Genomic DNA, 24,627 nt, shown 5'->3' on the forward strand with positions numbered 1-24,627 from the left:
GTCTACCCACTGGACAAGTCTCAGCAGCGCCACCAATAGCAGTGACCACTGCTGGGGTTGCACCTGGTGGATGAGGAGACATTGATGGCCGTGTGCCAAAGTCAGCCAAATGGAATCTGGGGGTGCCAAAACCAGATAGGGGTCACTGAGAGCAGGCAACGTTGATGCCATGGGGTGGCCACTGCCACTGGGGGCGGGGTGGTCCCTCCATGGGCTATAAAATGAGCCCCCCAGCTGCTGAGGTCACCAGGGGTAAGCTGGCAGTCTTCCTATGTGATAGCAAGCTCCCCACTGCTTCTAAAATGCCAACAGAAGTGGAAAGAAGTCCTTAAATGGCACGACTGGGTTCCAGGTGGGTGGCTTGTCTGACACTTATCCCACCCCCTCCCCCACCATTGGCAAAATGCATGGCAGTGGGAAGATATTAGGCAATGACCCCCCCACAAAGCCTCCTTGGGCCATTTGCCAGACTTCTCACATTCCAGCCCATGGTCAATGAGCCCATGTATTTCTTGCCTTTGTTTCTGGCTAAACAGGACAAACAATTATGCATCTCCTTAAACTATCAGTTTGAAGGATTGTGAAATTAACTGTGTAAGGTTAGAGAAAGTTTGTGAATTAGAGTAGGTGAATTTAATGTCAAATCAGGTAAGAAAGTGAAATAAAGGGAAGGAAAGAAATATTGGATTAAGAGAGTGAAAAAGACAAAGAAAAAAAGTAATATTTTTAAAATTTTCTTTTTACAGTATTCATATCCCCAACAGTTCCTGAAGGATTCATGATTCCTCAGATAGAAGCAGTCCATGTCCAAATGCAGCAAGACCTGGACAATATGCAGGTTTGGGCTGACAAGTGGCAAGTAATGTTTGTGCCACACAAGTGTCAAGCAATGACCATCTCCAACAAGAGAGAATCCAACCATCGCCCCTTGACGTTCCAAGGCATTACCATCACTGAATCGCCCACTATCAACATTCTGGAAGTTACCATTGACCAGAAATTGAACTGGAATAGCCATATAAATACTGTGGCTCCAAAAGCAGGTCAGAGGCTAGGAATCATGCGACGAGTAGCCAACCTCCTGACTCCCTAAAGCCTGTCCACCATCTACAAAGCAGAAGTCAGGATTGTGATGGAATACTCCCCACTTGCCTGGATGAGTGCAGCTCCCACATCACTCAAGTAGCTTGACACTGTCCAGGATAAAGCAGTCCGCTTGATTGGCACCACATCCACAAACATTCACTCCCTCCACCACTGACGCACAATAGTAGCAATGTATACCATCTACAAGATGCAGGAATTCACCAAGGCTCCTTTAGACAGCACCTTCCAAACCCAAGACCACTACCACTAACAAGGGCAGCAAATAGATGGGAACACCACCACCTGGAAGTTCCCCTCCAAGTCACTCACTATCCTGACTTGGAAATATATCACCATTCCTTCACTGTCACTGGGTCAAAATCTTGGAACTCCCTTCCTAACAGCACTGTGGGTGTATCTACACCACATGGACTGCAGCGGTTCAAGGCGGCAGCCTACCATCACCTTCTCAAGGGCAACTAGGGTTAGGCAATAAATGCTGGCCCAGCCAGCGAAGCCCACATCCCATGAATGAATCACAAATAGAGGAATGGGACTCCATGTTTGTAATAGTTAACTTTCAGCACCCAGAGAAGTTGATTAGCAGTAGTTAACACATCATTTCATTAAAAGAATATTTAGATTGGCATGGAAAAGAGTTAACTTTGTAAGGTGAGTTTAATTTGTTTTTATGCACAAATACAGCAACTTCAGTTTTTTGATGCATTATGAATGGTGAGACAGACAGTGAAATGCCATTTCTGTAAAACTAATGGTGGATGTTTGGGTTTTGGAAATGCAATCTTTACTAAGTGTGCTACCTAGCTTGCCATAGTCATGTGACTCTGCCACAAGGAAGGCTGACTGCAGGCAGCCATTTGTGATCAGTTCAATAAAGATTCTCACAGAGAACACACATGAAACATGATGTCAGGAAGTGAAGAAAAATAGATTTTTTAATCTTGGAAATTATGCAGAGAAGACACAGTTCAGAAAGACACACAAATGTTCAAATCCCAGAAAAACTGCTGCTAAAAAATAGTTCAGGAAAAGCACAAAGCTGCAAAACAACGACAAAGGAAAGGCAAACACAAAAGGACAAGCAAAAGGCAAGCAAACGCATATACAAGTAAATACTAGTTAGCGAGGGAGACATTATGTAAGTAAACCACAAGATGGTTGCTGATATTATGGCACAGCTGATGATAAATGCCGAGTTGTTCAAATCCCAAAGGGAAACTTGGAACAACTGCCACAACGGTTTTGTAATTTATATAAATTTTGAGATGCGGTCCTTGTATTCAGTAATAATAAGACCAAGTCTTACAGGTATTTTACAAAATTAGATTAAATATTTATTAATAAGAGAATGATTTTAAATACATACATTGTTCTACAAATTACTACTATGATAACTTCTAAATCCCCTACTTAATCTGACTCCCTGTTACACTTGTGTTAAGGCAACTGTAAGACACATTGATTTTAAAAGACCCAGGCAAAGTGATACACAATACCCTGAACCAGTTGAATTCAAAGTGAACTCACTTTGAATTTTCTTAACTACAGTCCTTTGAAAACAGCAGCTTGAGGAATAGATGCTGTAGGCTTTTCATACTTGTTAGATCTTAAAAATGCCTACCCTTACACACAGCCTTCGCTCCTTTATACATATTTTCCCCTTTGAATGCAAATTCCCATCACCATCACTGGAGTGATAAAGTCTTTGGACTTCATCTTTCTGATAAAAAAATCTCTCATAGCACTAAGTTTTACCAGTAATGTTTGGGAAAAATAAACAACTGGTTCTAAACTTCACCTGGCTAGGTGACACTTTTCACCCCTCCTTTGAAAAGAATCTAGTTTGGTTAATTTGAAAATGCAAATGTCCTTTTACACTTTACATTCTAAACTTCCCCAATGTTTACCATGCTTACATCAAAGCCTTCAGACCAGCTGCCTTTAATACAATTCACACACACACACCACTATTTTATAATAATTCTCATAATTATTGGAATTTATTATATCTTTCTCCGACCAGGTCAGTGCAAGGAAATGTATGGGCAGAAAGTCAATGAAGCAGTTCTACAGGAATATGTACACATCAGAGTTAAACTGGAAAATCTGAAGGGCAAAATTCCAGCTGGGTATATGCCATTGAAAACGCACGATAACCTCAAGCCTTCAATGAATCAAGCTGTGCGAGATCTGAACAAACAAATTTCAGAGACGACACAAAACGTATCGGGAAGAAATAATGACTCTCAATACCACAGTTGGCAATTCAACGCAGTAGTTGAAAAATCTCAACCAGCTCTATAGGGCCAACCATTGGCATATACGATGAGCTAGCAAAGCTGCTCCTTCATCACAATCAGCTGGTCAAGGAGAAAGGATCTCACCAGCTGTACTGAGTACAGAACTACCATCAATCCCAGAGGTCCATGTGCCTCCAATAACTCCAATGGGACAATAGTCACCAAGGCTAGAATTGCCATGGGAACGACACTCTCCAGAGAAGAAAAATCACCCAGATGTATAGCCAATGTCAACGTGCACATGGACAATCAAGAGACCAGAACAATATAAAGACTGTGTGTGCAATACATGTGCAGAGACTACTAGCAGAACAAAATTGTTAATGCATTATAACAGTGGGTATATGGTGGGTAACCTGGGTAACCCACAGTCACACAGGATCATACATGCAAGTGTGTCTTTTGTTTGCTAGGAAAAGGGGTTATTTGTATGTTTTGTTCAATATGCAAAAGGGGATGTTTAGTAAACATTACATTTCCAAAACCTAAGTGTACTACCTGGCTTGCCATAGTCATGTGACTCTGCCATGAGGCAAACTGACTGTAGGCTGCCATTTCTGATCAGTTCAATAAAGGCTCTCACAGAGAACACACTGAAGTACAGCTGTCCTAATACATGAGACAGTGGAACGGGGCAACTCTGACTGCAACTTTTGGATATTTGAGTTTAACCATGCATTTTCCCCTTTGCCTAAAGTTGCTGCACCATCTGCATGTAAATAACGACAATTGCCATTAGTTTTTCTGTTACTTTGACAGTAAGATCTGGCCTAATGAAACAAAACAATTTAAACCATCAAGGCCATTCGTCCCACAGAAAATGTATCATCTATTCCATTATACTGTCTCCTAAGACACTATCTCTCAAAAGTCAGAAAAAGATTCCCCCTTCCCCACCCCACCCCACCCCCCCTCCCACAAAAGGTAAACCTCCACAATATCTAACGTTATAGCCGACATTCCATATCCTTGGCCAGTTTTCATTCTTGGCATGATATTGCATTGATTTCTACAGTTCACCAACAATCTTGTCCCACATAATAAATGATAATCCCCAACTTCATTTATCCTTACAAACTCCAATTCTACCCTAGAGCCATCTCTTCTTTCAGTCCTCGGCTGTACTGTGAAGAAAACCAGCAAAGTGAATGGAATAAAAACAAAAATACCTGGAAAAACTCAGCAGGTCTGACAGCATCTGTGGAGAGGGATACAGTTAACGTTTCGAGTCCGAATGACTCCTCATCAAAACTAAAGAAAAATAGAAAAGAGGTGAAACATAGGCTGGTTTAAGGGGGTTGGGACAGGTAGAGCTGAATAGGAGGGCCAGTGATAGGTGGAGATTGCCAAACGATGTCATAGACAAAAGGACAAAGAGGTGTTGACGGTGGTGATATTTGGTCCTGGCCCTTTATCCAGCTCTACCTGTCCTACCCCACCTTAAATCAGCTTACATTTCACCTCTTTTCTATTTTTCCTTAGTTCTGATGAAGAGTCATTTGGAGTCGAAACATTAATTGTATCCCTCTCCGCAGATGCTGTCAGACCTGCTGAGTTTTTCCAGGTATTTTTGTTTTTGTTCTAGATTTCTTTTATCTAGGTGAATGGAATATCTGAAAGCCGCTTTCGAATGATTTTAATAATCTAGACTTCAGGGAAACAGAATTTTCCAAAACTGTAATGCCATCTAAAAGGCAATTTAACAAAGACAAAATTGGTACAAGGTTCGAGCTGAAGAGACAAGAAGAAAAGGTCCTTATGAGACCTACATACTATCATATAACGAAGGGATGGGGGAAATCCAATGCACTATCCTGATAGCCACTGTGATAGGCTTTGCAATTTGGACTTTTCAGAATCTTTGCAATTTGGATCATAGGAATTGATCACCCTCATCATTGCTACTTGTCATCCCAAAGAACCAATTTTTCTAAAAGGCTACAATGGGTATCGGCAAAAGGATTACACTCAGGTTTGCAGCATTTAATAATTTACTTACTCTTGATTTTAGAAGATACCAGTTGAGTTCTCGATTACTCCAGTCCCAGCTGGCCAAGTCTACATCCACCTCTCCCAGAAAACTATTCCGGCCCAGAGTGTCATTGTGCCAGACAGACAGATTGAGTTTTTGGATTAGGAGAACGCTCTTCTCAATTTTATACTGTGGGGAAGAAAACAATTACTCATTTGAGATAGTTGTTTAAAATTAAATCAGTTGCCTGGTGGATTGCTGGTGTAATTAAATAAAGCAGTAATATTTTTCAAATCTTAGCCAATACAAGTCCTTCAACCAATAATACCAGAAAGCAAATTAATTGGTTATTAATTCCATTGCTGTCTAAAGAGGCATAAATTCACCACCATGCTTTTCAAACAGGGACTACATTTCAAATCAATTCACAAACTGCGAAATGCTTTGGGACTACCCAAAGATATGAAATGTTTTATGTAAATGTGAGGCTTTTTCTTTTTTAAAACCTTTTTATCTTTGCAGTCAAGATACAATTCTAGTTCAGATTGATTTGGTAAAACGTCTCCTGCTCCAGGTCAGCCATAATATTGGCAAGTGAAAACAGACAAGAATTTTCAACTCTGCCTTGCAAACTAGGGTGAACAAAATAAAATAAAAATAAAATTGTGTCATTTAGTATATTTAGCACACAATTGGAAATGTGATGCAAAGGACCCATCATGATTGCTGGAGAAAGAAATGGAATGATCGCACCAAAGCAGTGCACGGTATAGAGCTAAATTTAGTGGCAGGATGACAGTTTAGATAAAGCTTTAATCAGGGATTAATGAGGGGTAAATGACTAACAGTGGCACAAAACATGCAGAATCAGATCGCATTACATTGTATCAGTGCCTGATATTTAATTCCATTGATTGCCCTTTTGTGCCATGGCCTGGGACAAATTTCCATCCCTAAACCTCTTATTGAGATGAAGGTACATAACCCCGCAACTCGTCTGATCTCATCCTACAAGCTATTATTTTTCCATAATGGCAGCTGGCAACTTTCTGTATAATTACCATCATCCTTTGTAGCAAGCAGCCGCTGAGATCAGTCAGTATGCAAGAGTCTGCTCAGTATTGTAGAACATTTAATATGCTGCACTCAATCTGAACATTGCTTGATGCAAAAGGTGCTCCACTCCTCAGAATGGTTAATACAAACAAATTATTCATGAGGATCCCATGCAGGTAAATTGGCTGTGAAAGAAGGTGTTCAGCTGGCCTATCAGTGAACTAGGACTCAGAAGCAGCAAGCTGTTGGAAGATTCCTCCAAAGATTTATATATGCTTTTAAGGTAAACCACAGCTAAAGGCACAAGAATTCCTGGGGAAAAATTTCCCCCCCGTTTGTGGGGGGGGGGGCGTACCTTCGATCGGCACCCACAATTGGTGGCACGCCACCGTTTTACATGGGCAAGCCAGTTAAGGCCTGCCCATCGTGACATCCGCTCGGAAGTGTTAGGCACTCCTTGTGTGGGCAGAGTGGGGGGGGCATTTCCATAGCCAGGAGTGCGGTCTTTCGTGAAAGAGCACACAGATCTCCCTGAGGCTAAGTGCTGCCTCAGGGAGATCAGCTCGGAATCTAAATTTGTCATACAAATGATTAAAAAAATTCCCCTGACATGTGCCCTCATGTGACACTGTCACATGAGTTGGGTCATGTCCATAATTTTTAATTGAAACCTTTAATAAAAATTTAAAAACCGTCATGAAACCTCATCCCACCCATGGATGAGGTTTCATGCTTCTTCTGAAGCCTGCCAGGACTCCCGGCCTGCCCGCCATCCTTAAGGTTGGATGGGCAGGTCCATTAATGACTTTAATTAGTTTTTCAATGCCCTCAATAGGCCGCTGACAGGTCGACAGGCGCACAGCTGACTCGGCTGCGCCCCCGCCAGCCTGAAAATGGAAATGACACGGGGGTGATGGGAGTTCCACCAGACATCATCCTGCGTCATTCTGTGTGTCAGCGAGTGGGCCTGGCCCCCGCTCACCGTACGGAGGATCCTGCCCCTGTTCTGAACAAAGTGTGTATTTAAGGCAATCAGCTTCCATGGAGGGATGGACAAGAATGTGATTGCTAGATCACAAACAGAAATCACAAATACTACCCAAAACAACTTTACACCTGATGGCCTTCAGCTGCCAGCATTCAGAGTAGTGCGTAGCTACAGAGAGCTACAATCCCCTAAAGAGAAGAGCAATCTGTAAGGAATGTTAATGTTTACACAGTGATAGGCAGGCAAAAGGAAATGTGGAGAAAAATGAAAAAAAATTAGTTTCAGAGAATAGGGGCATGCTAGCTGGGGACTTCTGAGATGGGAGGGAACGGACAAGAGACAGAGAGGAAGCGAGAGAGAAAATGAGCGAGCAAGAATTGAGATAAAGGGAGATTTTTAAAAAAGAACACTTCACATTCAAATTTTGAAGTAATGCCCATATTATGTAGGCAAATATGGGAGCCAATTTGCACACAAGGTCCTGTAAACAGTAAAGGAAGACTTCAATGAATCAGAAAAGGAAAGCATGTGATTCAGAACTCTCTGCTCTTCAAGTTAATCTTTAGGATCTTTCAATTTCCCCTAAATGATTTAATAGTTTAATGTTTTATTGACAAGATGGCAGCTTGAACAATGCAGGGTCTCCTTGTTCCTGTACTTCAATGTTAACTTAGATGACTGCTAAGGCGAATCTGCATAACCTATGTACCTACCAGAACCCTACCAAACATCCCAACTGATGAACATAATCATTTTTGCCTCGAAGGACAAACAAGAAGTGGTTATGTGCTCACATCCTGGACTGAGAAAGCAGGCTTCAACAAAAGTTAACTGTAAACCTAATTCTGTTATGCACTGCTAAACCAATGCTGATGGATATGGTTTTGGGATGTGAGGAACTTTCTTCTGGCAAGGCTGGTCTATCACAGGAGAAGCTCCAGAATGAGATTTCTAACAAGATAATGTTTAGGTTTTGAAAGCAATCTACAGTCCTCAGATTCATGCAAAGGAGTGCAAATGGCACTGTTGTACCTTCAATATTTCATTGTAGAATGGATTAACGTTTCTCCTCTTGACAGACGTCTTTCTCTTGCCCATACGTGCCTTGTCTGGAAGCAAGTATGTCTTAACATATCTGCAATTACACAGAACAACATGCTTCAGCTGTTCGATCCATAATACAACTTTGACACAATGGGGAAACAAACTTTCTTAGCTCTTCTCCCAACATTAGTGGCATTCCATAGGACAAATGATCCATAAAAGGTTAGGAAGGTTCACTCTCAGTCTTTGCCAAGTAAAAGTGGTCTAAGCTAGGTGAAAGTAAGAAATGCTCCTGTGCTAAGGAAGGGGAAAAAGGGTGAATAAAGTCATCAGGAGGCTTTCACTGCTGATTATTATTCAGTGATTGTTGCACATGTGTGGATGTCAACGAAGGATGTGATACCAGTAGCTTCTTCAAAGTTGAATATCCCATGAAAAATACATGAAAGATAGCACTCCAATAACTTATTTTACCTGCATTGATATCATGCCTTCAAAGTAAACTCAGTTATTGGGCTAAGAAGAAGGGAAAAGGAAAGAAACAGCAGGAAAAATGTTGGTTTCTAAAAACAAAAAAGTTTGAGAATTGTAATCGACTTACGCATCGGTTCGACCCTTCTTCTCATCCACTACTGCCAGATCCTTACACTGACTCACGTAAATCTGGAACTCTTTATTCTTCTCGCTGTAATCCAAAGCAAACTGAACTGACCCCTGGGCATCAATGCTTCCAAAATCACCACTGTAGACACTCATGATGCTTCCACTCACCTGAAGGTGGTATTAACAGACAATTATTTCTATTTAACCCAACATAACATGACTCAGATTAACAGATGCAACTGCATAGAGTACAGGAAATGGTTACATTTATCATTGTTACATAAGATTTTCTCTCCCCTTTGTAGAAATCAAAACTTTGGAATTGAAGTACACAAAACAGTAAAATTCTTCTTCAAATAATCTACAAATAACCAAGAGGCACAACTCAGGTTTATAAGCAAAATTTTAGCTAGAAACATCATGAATATTCTTTAGTGCCTAACAGAATCTATAGCCAATTATTATTACTTATTTTACCAACAAGGTTTTGAGATAAAAGCAAAAAAAAAATGCAGTCATTCAAGGGGGCCCAAAGCATTCTCCATGAACGTAAGACATTGATGCTTGTCATGTATGCATAACACATGGGTCAATATAACACTAGATACTTCTTTACATATGCTAAGATAAAAGCATAATACTGCAGTTGCTGGAAATCTGAAACAAAAACAAAAACTGCTGGATAAACTCAGCAGGTCTGACAGCATCTGTGGAGAGTAAGACAGAGTTAATGTTTTGAGTCCATATGACTTCTTCAGAACTAAAGAGGAATAGAAATGTGGTGAAATATAAACTGTTTAAGGGCAGTGCCTGGGGGGGGGGGGGGGGGGGGGGGGGGGGGGGGGTGGTAGGACAGGTGGAGCTGGATAGAGGGCCAGCGATAAGTGGAGGCAAAGGAAAGATTGCCAAAAATGTCAAAAACAAACAGACAAAGGGGTGTTGACGGTGGTGATATAAGCTAAAGGATGTGCTAATGGTGGCATTATGGGTAGAAAGCAGGATGAGCAAGTGGGGGTGGGGTGGGGGGGAAGGGATCGAAATAGGCTAAAAGGTGGAGATAAAACAATGGATGGAAATAAATTTTAAAAATAATAATTATTAGAAAAAAGGGGATCAAAAAGGGGGTGAAGATGGACGAGAGAGTTCATGATCTGAAGTTGTTGAACTCAGTGTTAAGTCCGGAAGGCTGTAAAGTGCCGAATCGGATGATGAGGTGCTGTTCCTCCAGTTTGCATTGAGCTTCACTGGAACATTGCAGCAGGCCAAGGATGGACATGTGGGCGTGAGAGCAGAGTGGTGTGTTGAAATGGCAAGCGACAGGAAGGGTCATGCTTGCGGACAGACCAAAGGTGTTCTGCAAAGCAGTCACCCAGTCTGCATTTGGTCTCTCCAATGTAGAGGAAACCGCATTAGGACCAGCAAATGCAATAGACTAAACTGAGGCAAGTGCAAGTGAATTGCTGCTTCAGTTGAAAGGAATGTTTGGGCCCTTGGACGGTGAGGTGGGGGAGAAGTAAAGGGGCAGGTGTTGCACCTTCTGTGGTTGCGTGGGAAGGTGCCATGGGAGGGGGTTGAGGTGTAGAGGGTGATGGAGGAGTGGCCAGGGTGTCCCGTGTAACTGCAGAAGGTGCAACACCTGACCCTTTACTTCCCCCCTCCTCACTGTCCAAGGGCCCAAACACTCCTTTCAAGTGAAGCAGCATTTCACTTGCACTTCCCTCAATTTGGTCTACTACATCCGCTGCTCCCAATGCGGTTTCCTCTACATTGGAGAGGCCAAACGCAGACTGGGTGACTGCTTTACGGAACATCTTCGGTCTGTCCGCAAGCATGACCCAGACCTCCCTGTCGCTTGCCACTTCAACACTCCACCCTGCTCTCATGCCCACATGTCCATCCTTGGCCTGCTGCATTGTTCCAGTAAAGCTCAATGCAAACTGGAGGAATAGCACCTCATCTTCTGATTAGGCACTTTACAGCCTTCCGGACTTAATATTGAGTTCAACAACTTCAGATCATGAACTCTCTCCTCCATCCTCACCCCCTTTTTGATCCCTTTTTTCTAATAATTATTATATTTTTTTATAATATATTTTTTCTTTTCCCAACTATTTCTATTATTAGTTTTAAAATTTATTGCCATCTATTGTTTTATCTCCATCTTTTAGCCTATTTCGATCCCTTCCCCCTACCCCACCCCCACTAGGGCCATGTGTCACTTGCTCATCCTGTTTTCTACCCTTAATGTCACCATTAGCACATCCTTTAGCTAATGTCACCACTGTTAACATCCCTTTATCCTTTCATTTATGACATCTTTGGTAATCTCTCCTTTGCCTCCACCTATCACTGGCCCTCTATCCAGCTTCACCTGCCTCACCCCCCCTTAAACAGCCTGTATTTCACCACATTTTTATTCCTCTTTAGTTCTGATGAAGAGTCATACGGACTCGAAAGGTTAACTCTGTCTTCCTCTCCACAGATGCTGTCAGACCTGCTGAGTTTGTCCAGCAGTTTTTGTTTCTTTACATATGATGTTTGTTAATTAACAGGTTTGGGTGGTCAGTAATTCCAACTATAGGAAACTGCATTCTACTTATTACAAATTTGTAATGTTCAATATTCACACTGGGGAGTTACAGAAAAATGGAAGAACGGTGATATAAATTCCTTCAAAAGTTAGCTAATGGCCTATGAAAATACTTCATTCAGGTTACTCCACATTTGACAGGCAGGGGAATTTCATGCTTGCAAGGTTTGAAATTCACTCACAACCAGCTTCAGGCTGAAACTGGGCAGCATCCTTTTATCAGCTACATAAAGTGAGGAAGCTTTCTAGCACTTGCTTTACATTGGTTCCAAAATTCTTATCCACAAAAACATTACTACCTTCCCTGTGCACATGATTCCTCCTGCCTCCAACTACACTCTCAGGCTAAAATTCACAGGTGGGTTTATTTTCCATCCTGGGAAAAGTAAGCCAAACCACCAGACAGGGGCAGGTATGAGCCCTATAGTTCAAACAGCTGGTTTTCAGCCAATTCCAAGTACTCCATGGTCTTCCTGAGTCACTGAATACTTGGCTGCTGACTGGTTCCTCTACTGCATCTAGAAGATGTCAGTTCAAAACATTCAATAATACTCAGTTGTTATTGACAACAAACAAAATAAACATAAGTCCTGGGAAGCACAGCCAATAGAGTTTGCAGTATCACTAGGTAGAACAGAGGGATTTGAGTCTTTGTTATGTAACAGTGCACATATAACACATACACTGTTAACATTCAGCATCCCAACAAACACAGGTTTAAAATATACGAAGATTTTGTTTAAAGCTCACAAATAAATTCATACCGAAGACACAGATGCCATATCTGAGGAGTGGCTGGCATCACTGGGAGTCTTCCTGTGCCATCCAATGTTGAAGCTGACCTCTGAAGCAGAATCCGATTCACTCTATCAAAATAAGGTAATTCAAAATCTTTCAGCTTCAAATCACATAAAATGAACAAGACCCTCAATCATAAGTCAGAGGCAAAATAAGTTAACACTTGTTTTTCCCTTCCTTCATCTCTAAAATTATTTAAAGGATTTCTAAAATTCTTGCTGCTCCTTTTATTGCCTATATGGGTACCACTGACACACAGCACGGTAGTTTGATCAGCTTAAAGATACTGTGGCTTCACTTAGGTTGACCACTAGGAAGATCCAGTGGGAGAAAAATATAAGCCTTTCTGGAGGTTTATCTTTGAGATGCGGCCAACTGCACAAGGGTTGCATTAGGAAGCAACCATGCTAGTTTAGTAATCCATAGTATTAAAGCAGCTCAAAGTTTGCAGATCAAAATACATCATACAACGAATTGTTTTGGAAATGCAATTGTTCTGTTACGTAAGGAAATACAGCAATCATTCTACATCTGCAATACCCCACAATTAGTCATGGGTTAAATAATCATTGAATTGCTTTTTAATCATTTAGTTGAGGGTGAAACATTAGCCAGTGTATCAGTAAGACTTGTTGCTCAAATAGCGCCATGGGATCTTTAACATCCACCTGAATAGGCAGATGGAAATCTCAGTTTGGTGTCTTATATGTAGAACAGTCATATTATCTGGAAAAGAGACAGATCTGAGAGGAACCACCTCAGCAATGGAAGCAGTATTTGAGGCTTGGACAGACAGGCTTTAAAGTCAGTTTTGAGAGAAAAAGCACATTTTCCCATGGAACAGGATTTTGGAAGTAGCTTCAGCAATGGAGTTTGTATATAATAAATTCTAATGATTAACATTGTAGGGCAAGTGTTAGATGACACGAAAAGGGGTAATATATATTTTAAGGAATGGTAGAGGTTAATCTACAGAATTTCATGCATTTGTCTTTTCCACTGGAATCCTATCGCTGGCCTCCGAAGACAAAGTGAGCACTTATATGCTTACCCGACCCCAAGTTTTGAAAAACTCCATATATATGACATTATGCAGGACACAAATGAAATTGGTCCAGTGACATTGAATAAGAAGTATGCAACACTAATAACATTGGAAATAATATTGCAAGTTGAAGACATCTTCACCCACATCAACCAACATCATAACTTTTCCCATTGATCCTGTAGTAGTTTTAATTTAGGACAACTGATCTGTATACACAATAGGCCACACCTTCCTGAATCAGTTTCACTCAATTTGTAAGTGCTTCATTTTATTTGCAGGATTAAACTTTAAATAAGTGAGACTTTGGTTGTAAATGCATTATCTTACAATCATTGAATGAAGTCACATATAACTAGCAATCTAACACAAGGGTTGAAGTTGATAGATTTTTCTTAAATCGCCAAAATTTATTCCCATTACTACTCAATAGCTCAACATTTTGGATGGAGGGGGTCAAATTAATTCTGTTCATCTAATTTATATAAAAAGCTCTCATTTTCAATGCATATTTCCTGCTCACAAATTATGTTCCATTACCTCAGTTATGAGCATAGGAACAGACTTGCTCAGCTCCTTCACTCTTGCATGTTCCAGAATTGGAAGGTTTACTGCAGGTGGTTTGTCATCAGCTGGAAAAACAGATTTTGACATTACAATATGGAACTACTTCTAACATGCAAGAAACAAGCTGCAGTGATGGTCTGTACACAAGAACTTCCACTGCATGTCAAAGTCATCCTTAAATACATAAGCCTAGCAAAGTCATTAAGCTATCTCCTAACTGCTACTGTTTGTATGCTTTCCTTCTATTATTGAATTCAATAGCTTTCCACAGCCAGTCGCCCAGCAGAGCACCACTAAATAAAACAAATTAAAAAAATTCTTTTTAAAAATGTCCCTTGGTGAGTATCTAAATAGTCATTCAGTAGTACACAACTTGAGTATTGCTGAAAAAAAAGAGGCATTTCTAAGCTTTTCTTCTTGCACTCATCAGTATACTTGCAAGAATACCAATTTAAGAGGGAAAACAACAAATTATGCTGTATGTGAAGAGAGTGCTGGTTGGCAAGTGGCATTGCCATGGAGAATGCACTACTGATGGTGACTGACAGTTAACTGCCAGGCATTGTTTGAAATTTAAACCCTGGTTGGTCAAGGCATTGCTCTGAGGAACGAGTCAGCAAACGGCTGTCACTTATTTTGTTTAGCTGAAATGGCGCATTGTACATACATTCTTGCCGTCTGCAAAAAACAGGGCCTGTGTATTAATATTTGTAGCTTCCAGTACACGCAAATGTACCACACTGCGAGCCTGACGGACAATCTTAAATTAGTTGTCAGCATAATTCGATGTGTGAAGAATTACGCCTGTTTCAGCTAAACAAAATAAGTGACTTTCATTCGCTGACTCATTCCTCGGAGCAATGCCTTGACCAATCAAGGTTAAGCTGCCTGGTTTAAATTTCAAACAATGCTTGGCAGTTAACTGTCAGTCATCATTAATGGTGCATTCTCCATGGCAATGCCAATTCCCATCAATCAGTACTCTCTTCACATACAGTATAAATTGTTGATTTCCTCCTTATATTGGTATTCTTGCAACTGTCCTGACTGTCACAAAATGGAAAGCTTAGACATGTATCTTTTTTCAGTAAAATGAGTATCTCTTCAATCTAATTAATGAAAAGTAAGCCTTCACCAACTATGCCACAATTAGTCACTGGAAACTAGTGGAAGATATTGGGCCAGATTTTGTGGGGCTGGCAGGTGTGGTGCTCAGCATTACCCCTCTGAAACTGATGGCAACTTCAGGACGCAGGGCATGTGCGGATTAGGACGGAAATCCTGAACTTGTGACCTGTCACTCAGTGCTCTATTTTAATACAGGCTTGTGCTGTGGGCTACCCCACAGCTCGCAATCATTGAAATCTACAAGAATTTCAACTTTCCTATCCCACATTACCCTTAAAAAGTTACACCGTGCTCAATCCTACGTAACCGGGGCTTAAATAGCGGTGTGGTTAATAAAATTTGATGAACAACAGAACAGACCCTAAAAAAATTTATATTCATGGAATACTGTTTAGTAGATTTTAATCTAATTTTTACAAAATATTAGGACTTATTTTATTTTAGAATACTTTAGCTTCTGCCTTCAGCTCATGTGTATGTCTCAATCTCTAATTTGCTTTATGTAAAAAATATTTAATTATTTTATTTTACTGCTTTTTGTTTCCTGGTTGGGTATCTGTGAAAATCCTTTATGTGATTGGCTACTTGTACAGCTTGATGCCATTACTGGGCATTGGCAATGTGGAGCTAGAGTAAAGAACACTATAATCAGTTACAGTACCGCTGCATGGCAAGAGAGGTGAAATTCTCACCAGAAAGATCACTGGGTCTCTTGGCGAGACTTAGTTCAAAGTCAGTGGCTGCAAATTCCTGGTCATTATTTATTAGACCATCATTAAAAATTAAGTTAAACATTGATGTTTAGCATCAATGCAGAAGAGTTTCAGCAATCATTCATTCCAAACTAAATGGAGTAATACTACAGCTAACTGGAGTCCTTTTATACAGACCTATAGATGCAGGGAGGAGCCAAAGGTAATCACAATATAGAAAAATCAGACAGAAAGTGTGCACGTAGTATTGTTATATCCTGTTTTGCCTCTGGTAAACCATGTTACAATTTTGCACCCATTAAAGCACCTTGCATGAACAAATTAGATACAGCAGCTTAGAGCAAGTCAAGTTAGCACAGTAGAAAAAAATCAACTGTCACATAACAAAGGCTTCATTATAATTAACAGAGTCAAACTTTGATCGTGACTTTTGCACAATGGAACGCCCCAATTAAACTACCGAGTTGAAAACCTGGAACTAGCTCCCTAACACACTGTGGGTGTACCTACATGAGATGGACTGCAGCGGTTCAAGAAGGGAGCTCACCACCGCCTTCTCAAGGGCAATTAAGGATGGACAACAAATGTTGGCCTTGCTAGTGATGCTCACATCCCGTGAAAGAATAATTTTTAAAAAATTGTTCAGTTTGGTTTAGGGAATGTGTACATTAAGGCTATCTTTGTTATGAGAAAGCATATTTGTGGGGAGGAGTATGCACTGATTTTCTTATACTGGCATCAGGCATGAATGTATTGATGGGTTGAAGGCCATCACAAATTTGCAAATAAAACAAGATTGAAATCAACTTCTCATGATGACTTTGTTCTTTCAAAAGAGCGAGTGGAATGAATTTGGTCATCCAGTCAGGGACATTTTTATCAGCATACAGGAAAAAACCTCAGCTTTAGGTCAGAACTGTGTTAAAGAGCAGTGTAGAGCTCTTTCTTTTTAAACTTTGGTCTTGTTTTAGGATGAAGTGAGTTAGAGATTGAGCCAAATCCATTTCACTTGGGTACTTTATACAAACAACCCCCCAACACCATCCCCCCACAACACACACACACTCTCTCCCTCGCTCTCTCTCTCTCTCAGGAATTGTGTCAAATGACTTTACCAAGACTGCAATAACTTGCAACATTAATACTTATTTCTTGATTTTTGTCTATTCTGAGAAGAATATAAATGTATTTCAAGAGAAACCCATAACCCCCTCACCACCGCCCACCCCATTGGCTTTAGAATGCCTCCAACCTCCAGATAGTTGCTGGTATTATCATTAAAACTAAACCAATATAGAGTAATTGATAGGAATGTTGATCCATTCACTTAAATTTTTTTAAAAACTGATTTGGGATATGGAAGAGTATTAGTTAGTTAATTTGGTCTCATGACCTTTTTAAAAAAATTCCTTAATTTTATGTGAGCTGCATTTTTTGAATTATATCAGAAAGAGGAAGGGAAGGCTATGTACCTTAGACACCAATTCCACACAGTGAAAGAACACCACAGAATTCAATAAATTGAGAAATCATGCAGGTTTCCCAATGTGGTCAATTTTTGGGCAAAAATTTGAAAACAACTTTGCTACAGGTAACATCTTAATGATTAATTCCTCACCATCTCTTTTTATTTCATTCTCATCCACTGAAGAAGTGATGGTTTCTCCTGTAAATGGAAAACAAAACTGAATTCTGGCTGTTATTAAAATGATGAATATATTCACAAATTGTGCCAAAGAGTCAAAAGATTCCTGCTTCCATCTACATAAGAAGAACAGGAGGGAGCAGTTTAGGAGGAGCAGGCAAAATACTGCAGATGCTAAACATCTGAAACAAAAACAGAAAATGCTGGGAACACTCGAGGTCAGGCAGAATCTGTTAAGAAAGAAACAGGGAAAAAATTGGATAAGGCAGGAAGATCGTAATGTTGATTAACCTGTGCCCGTTGGTTGCGATTCAGACAGCATGCAAACTTTGTGCTGCCTGCAAATTTAAACGATTGTGGCATGTAGCCCAGCACTTATACGCACTGCTGAGTGGCTGCGTGCCTCAGCAAGGGACCCATATTTGTGTGAGACTTGAACCAGTTAAAGCCATTTTGCCTCATTTAAAGGTGAGATACATTCTGGCTGCAGCAGGTGCTGGAACTGGCTGCAGAAGATTCCCTGGACAGGAAGGAGTGTGGAAATCGCACAACTAGACAAATAGAGCGTACTGGCTTTAAGGCTCTTTGATGTGGCACTGGATGCCTCGGTGCAGGCATTGCACAGGGGAAGAGAAATCCTTTTCCCTCAGGGGACTAGGAGCCCTTCCAGACAGACATTGAGAAAGCAGAGAGAGCAGATGATCATCACTGTCAATGCCAGCAGTCTAGTCCCAAACACCAGGATGCAAAGCAGGAAGAAGTTTAATGACCTCACACAAGTGATCAAGGTTAGTGAATGCATCTTCAAATGTCATACCCTTACAACTGAATCCCACACCGCTCCATTCATCACCCCATTCACTCACCTACCAACATTCTGTATCAAGCATAACTCCGACCTAATATTCATAGTCTCAACTCACCCTTACATAGTTAGCACTGCTGCAAGCCTCACATCAACTTTTCTTAGCTTGCCAGCATTCAACTGTAAAGGCACATAACCCAAACACACTGCACGACACTCAATTTCCTCCCTCTTACAGGGCATAACTGGAGGCAGTTATCAGCAGAGGCCAATCAAGGCTCTGTGTCCTCAAACACTGGCGGAGACAGTGCTCACCATCATCGAACTGGCCACAACTGAGGCCATGGCCTGTTACTGCGCTAAAACATCAAAAAATCATGACCCATAACTTATGATCTCTGGGGCATCATACCCAGAAGATATCCCAAAAATGTGCTGGGGGAACCCCCCTCCCACTGGAAGTCCCCATGTAAGGATTACCCTGCACTGGGAAGCATCTGATACTCTGATTTAAACTGCAGCTTTCAGATGGTTCCAATTGTACTACCAGAATAGTTACCCAGGAAAAGTTAGGAGAATTAAAACCACTTCTCATTTCTGGGTATCTATATTTCTGAGCACCCCCATCCCCTCCAACTATCTCCCCCACCCACCCCCTCAACCTCCTGACCACCTTCCCTCACTGACCATGCAAGCCCTGCACTGACCACCTCCCGAGTCCCTTGCACTGAACACCACTCCACCCCCATTCCCATTGATCACCAGACACCCATCCCACTCCCCCATCTTACCCATTCAACTCACACACTTACTTTCTCCCTGACTTCTCAAAGTGGCTGGACCTTTAGACATACATGCCTCATAGTAGCTAGTACTGCTGCTGCACTCGACTGATCAGATTCCTGAACAGCTGCGCTGCACTTTTCTCACCCAGCTCGAGTCGGAAGGTCAGGTGCAAGATGTAGAGTTGCATTTCAGTGTAAGTAAACAGGAGCGGAGCGACAAGCCACTCCTCAGAAGTTCTGGCCCCATATGTTCCTATCTAATACATTTCTCACAGCCCTCTGCCCCCTCAGCCCAAAATCTCTTCTGACATATAAACTGTGGATGATTTAAATATGCATCTCATGCTTTCCTTCCCCTCCCTCGCCTCATCCCCATCCTTGTGCCTTTCTCCTTTCAGATATCCAAAAACTGCCACCTGGTCAAACACCGGTGCAGGAGCGTGAAGTGCAAGAGCAGCAGGAAACCTATGAAGGAGAAAATACTGTCACTCAATCTCAGACATTAAACCACCAGCTTAGATACTGGTGCTGCACAAACTTTAGACAGTAGTACAGAGGTGTGATCTCCCTGTGTTGAGTCACAAGTGACCTGCAGTCAGGCAAGGGGGGAAAAAGGCCACAGGTGTCAGCTCCCCAGTTGGTCACAAGTTCTGCAGGGGACTCAGATGAGGAGTTTGATGGGGCGTGTACAGGAAAAGGCTGATGGACATGCAGAATTAAATGCTTGGTGTCGCGGTAGGCCTGCCAGAAAGGAGCATGGAGGACTGCAGCAGCCACTTGGCACAAGGTTTTTGCACAGAGCTTGAAGCCAATATTTTCCAGCGTGGAAGCGGTGGCCAATTTCATACGAGTATTAGATGACCCCATCATGCTGCAGTATCTGACGGCTGTGTCTCAGCCTCCTTTGCAGCACCTCCCGAAATTTCATCATCACAGTGGAAGCTCAGATGGAGGTCTTGCTGCCATGTAGTCTCAGACTGCTGCCAATCATGGCTGTGGATATCAGTGCTCAAACAGGCTTTCGAGGTATCACAGCTGGGATGGCTGAGGCGCACACCCCACTTCAATGGCAGTGACTCTGGAGCACAAACCTGCTGCACTCTCTCAAGAGGACAGCATTTGTCCTCCCACCACTACCACTCCTCTAGTGCCCTTGCCTCTCAGGCAGTCAACCCAGACTGCTGCTATCCATTCCGAGGTGATGAGTCCAAAGTCAGATTTTCAAAGCTCAGAGCTGCGTGTGATCGCCTTGCAAGGCTATCTGTGGTCTCCCTCAATAAGAGTCAGCAGCCTTCCACCAGCCACGCTTCAACCACTGGGATGGCAATATGTAGGAGCATTCGATCTGGCAAAGGTACCAGAAGATACTAAGGGAATGCACAAAGGTGACTAGTTGACTTTTGTATGGAATATTGGATGGCTTGTTAGATAAAGTTGGTTTGTAATGGTTGTTTTTTTGTGGTTTTTATTTCATTATTTTGGCTAGAATGCTGTGATCATTAGTAATAGAGAAATGGTAAGATGTGTGACTGTTGTACAATGGAAATTTGGGGCTGTTTTAAGTGGAGTCATAGTTGGATGAGAAAATTATGAACAGTGTGGCAGGAAAGGGAATGTATTGGTTGCCTCCTCCTTTCTTCCTCTTTACCTAAGCTGCTTGTCATTTCCTTTGGGGTAAGGGCTGTGCCTTCATGATGGCAAGTTTATAGAAGATATAGCAAATTGTCAAGTATCAGGACCTATGCTCCAGTAAGTACTAGAGAGTTCCTCCAGAGTGGTTCAGACTGTGGAACCATTGCTTCATTACCCCAGCAGTCTGTTCTGCAGCATGGCTCTCAGTGTACAAGCTATGGGCCATTGGGTTGCACAGTGAAGTCATGAGTCAGGTGCTTTGATATGAAGATCAAAAACTGAGGAGAAAGCAAACCAGTGCAGAATGAAGGCATCATGACTGCTGCCAGGTTAGTAGGCATTCACCAGCATATGGTGCTGAGGGTGGTTACACACCAACTGCACATTCAGCAAATGGAACCCATTGGAGTTGTGATATATCTCAAATATAGATGTTGCTCCCACAAAGTCATAAGTACACGTGTGCGTAATTTATTGCACCCTGCACCACAGGGAAGGCTGCTATCCTAGCACACTGTCTGCTTCTCTTTGGTCAGAAAGAACACAATGAATTCTCCATTTCTGGCTTTATACAGAAGTGGACAGCAAAGTGAGAGATGTTACAGATGTTGCCTGCTCCAACGTGAAGAAACTCATGGCCACAGACAACCTCACAGCCTCTGGCCTTGCTGTCCTCACCCTACCCTGAGGGTGCAGGTCTGGCTGCAAGAGTTATACAGTTCTGTGAACATCTCCTTCATAAAGCACAGATGGCGCTGTTATGATCCCCGTGGGGGAACCGTAAACCAAAATAACCAAATTTACCAAATGACCCCAAAACGAAAAGAGTACCAACAAGATTTCACTTCATGTAACTTTTACTTTAACACAAATCAGAACTAACACGAATTAAATATGAATTAACAGGCAAATGATCCTTCAAATAAATAGGTAAATTTCATTTTAAATAGTCAATACAACAAAGATATGTTTTACACAACCACAAGCACCCCCATCACTCCCCGCGGACATGTGGCACCATATGCAGTTCCAAAGTTCTCTAACTCGGCCTCTGGTAGGATCTCTTGCCCACTCAAATCGATTTGGCTCTCGAGTCACGTTCACTGCCAGCCATATTCCATCCAAGATGCCTGGAGACGGTCATCACCTGAACGGCACACTCCCACAGAACCTCCTTTGCTAGCTTTATGACAGTCTTGATGGCACAGATTCCCCAGAGACTCCCTTATCAAACCCTGTTAAAATGGTCTGGTTGGCTCTGGCAAAACAGAAGCCGCAGCAGTTCACAGCCCCTGTTCTAATGGTGTCTTTAGCTTTTTGTCCTGTTTAACTGTATTACCCACACACATCCTTGCAAATGTGCCTTTGCTGTTCTCCCCTCTGCTGCAGCTCTCCTTTGTCTGCAGCTACCTGGCCACACAGCTTTCATATGTTAACATACTTCCTGTTGGAACTGCTTCCAGATCAATGATCTCAGGTCACATGGACCAGGGTTTCTTAATATTCAAGAAAATTACAATTGATCCATTTACTACTGAAGCAAACACTTAAAAGGTCCCTTTCAAACTTTCTTAAAACCAATTTCAGATTCCATGGACATTTTAAAGGAATTACAAATTGTCCTTCCTGTACTGCTTCCAGGCCAAAGGTCATCACAACACATGCACTGCTCCTCACTTCGGTTAAGGTAAGAGAAACGCTCACAAAAGACCCTTGGTGGATAAGATCTCCTGTTGAAAGCACTTCTGCCCCTTCTTCTCCTTCAGTGAGAAGCTTGTCCTCACCTGAGCTGTCTCTGTTCAATATTCCTCCCATGCTGCAACCCAAGAGGGATGGGCAACTATAGCACTCATGACTGGGAGGGAGTAGTTTGTCTAGAACACTTAGTCAGAAACAAGACCTTTTCCAAGTGCAGCATTCCCTGCAATTTTGGAAACCACAGTACTTTTACAAACTTGAGCCAGCAGAAATTAATCAGCAACTAACATGAGAGTGATTAATGATCCCTTTAAATAGAACTGGTGGCTGATCCTCCTGCTGCTGACCACATATTCAGTGTGTGTGTTTAAGAAAGGGTGCTAGCAGGAATGGTAGGGTTGAAAATGGCAGCACTGGCACCAAATCAATCTTACATGTTGACTGATGATCTGCCTACTGTACAGTTTTCTGGCACAAGCTCCTCATGCTCACACTAATAACCTCACCAGGATAACAGCGAGCACAGGATGCACCAGAATGCCATTTGGCACAAAAACCGAATGCAATTTTGTGGCCACAGAGTTAACATTTCATATCAATAACCTTTCATCATAGCTGAAGAAGACAGTCTTTGATGGGCAAAGCTGCAATTCACATATTTACTCTCTTGGGGAGGCAATGGTGTGGTGGTATTGCTGCTGGACTAGTAATCCAGAGACCCAGGGTAATGCTCTGGGGACCCAGGTTGAAATCCTGCAGCTGGTGGAATTTGATTTTAATAAAAATCTGTCAATTGTTGTAAAAACCCATCTGGTTCACTAATGTCCTTTCGGGAAGGAAATCTGCCACCTTTACCTGGTCTGGCCTATACGTGACTCCAGACCCACAGCAATGTGGTTGATTCTTAAATGCCATCTGAAATAGCAAGCCACTCAGTTCTAACAAACTGCTACAAAAAGTCACAAAAAAAGAATGAAACCGGATGGACCACCCAGTATCAACCTAAGCACCGGAAACGACAATGGCAAACTCAGCCCTGTCGACCCTAGTGTCAAAATTGAGAGAGCTGTCTCACAGGCTAGTCAACTAACAGCCTGACATAGTCAACCTTGTGGAATCATAAATGACAGATAAATGTCCCAGACACCACCATCGCCAACCCTGGGTATTTCCTGTCCCACTGGCAGGACAGACCCAGCAGAGGTGGCAGCACAGTGGTATGCAGTCGGGAAGGAGTTGCCCTGGGAGTCCTCAACATAGACTCTGGACCCCAGGAAGTCTCATGGCATCAGGTCAAACATGGGCAAGGAAACGTCCTGCTGATTACCATGTGCTGCCCTCCCTCAGCTGATGAATCAGTGTTCCTCCATGTTGAACATCAATTGGAAGGAAGCACTGAGGGTGGCAAGGGTGCAGAATGTACTTCTGGGTGAGGGGCTTCAACATCCATCTCCAAGAGTGGCTTGGTAGCACCACTAGTGACGGAGCTGGCCAAGTCCTAAATGACATAGCTGTTAGACTGGGTCTATGGCAGATGGGGAGGGAACCAACAAGAGGGGAAATCATACCTGACCTCATCCTCACCAAACTGCCTGCTGCAGATGCATCTATGCATGATAGTATCAGCAGGAGTGACCACCGCACACAGTCATATTGGAGACAAAGTCCCGCCCTCACATTGAGGATACCCTCCATCGTGTTGTGTGACACTACCACTGTGTTAAATCAGATAGATTTCGAACAGATCTAGCAACTCAAGACTGGGTATCCATGAGGCGCTGTGGGCCATCAGCAGCAGCAGAATTGTACTCGAAAACACAATCTGTAACCTCATGGTCCAGCATATCCCCCACTCTACCATTACCATCAAGCCAGGGGATCAACCCTGGTTCAATGAAGAGTGCAGGAGGACATGCTAGGAGCAGCACCAGGCATACCTAAAAAAAAAGGTCTCAAACTGGTGAAGGTTTAAACACAGGACTACTTGCATGCCAAACAACATAAGCAGCAAGTGACAGACAGAGCTAAGCGATCCCACAACCAATGGATCAGATCTAAGCTCTGCAGTCCTGCCACATCCAGTCGTGAATGGTGGTGGACAATTAAACAACTCACTGGGTGAGAAGGCTCCACAAATATCCCCATCCTCAA

At 42.2% G+C, this 24,627-nt stretch overlaps 1 protein-coding gene and 1 long non-coding RNA gene across 6 annotated transcripts in view; one reads left to right on the forward strand and one right to left on the reverse strand.

Moving 5' to 3' along the window:
* Positions 1–24,627, reverse strand: part of LOC121282055 (synaptotagmin-like protein 2) — a 128,931-nt gene that overhangs the window by 6,603 nt on the left and 97,701 nt on the right. For all 5 annotated transcript variants that reach the window (XM_041195450.1, XM_041195449.1, XM_041195453.1 and 2 more), the window contains 6 exons: positions 17,530–17,577; positions 14,044–14,135; positions 12,425–12,526; positions 9,069–9,238; positions 8,456–8,558; positions 5,407–5,568 (listed from right to left, as the gene is read on the reverse strand). In XM_041195450.1, the coding sequence (XP_041051384.1) occupies positions 5,407–5,568; positions 8,456–8,558; positions 9,069–9,238; positions 12,425–12,526; positions 14,044–14,135; positions 17,530–17,577 (677 nt within the window). The remainder of the gene's footprint in view (positions 1–5,406; positions 5,569–8,455; positions 8,559–9,068; positions 9,239–12,424; positions 12,527–14,043; positions 14,136–17,529; positions 17,578–24,627) is intronic.
* Positions 1,970–4,005, forward strand: LOC121282056. The gene is made up of 2 exons (XR_005943989.1): positions 1,970–2,245; positions 3,131–4,005. It is a non-coding gene; the product is annotated as an uncharacterized LOC121282056 (long non-coding RNA).

This window comes from Carcharodon carcharias, chromosome 9, assembly GCF_017639515.1.
Source record: "Carcharodon carcharias isolate sCarCar2 chromosome 9, sCarCar2.pri, whole genome shotgun sequence".
NCBI classification, from domain to species: domain Eukaryota; kingdom Metazoa; phylum Chordata; class Chondrichthyes; order Lamniformes; family Lamnidae; genus Carcharodon; species Carcharodon carcharias.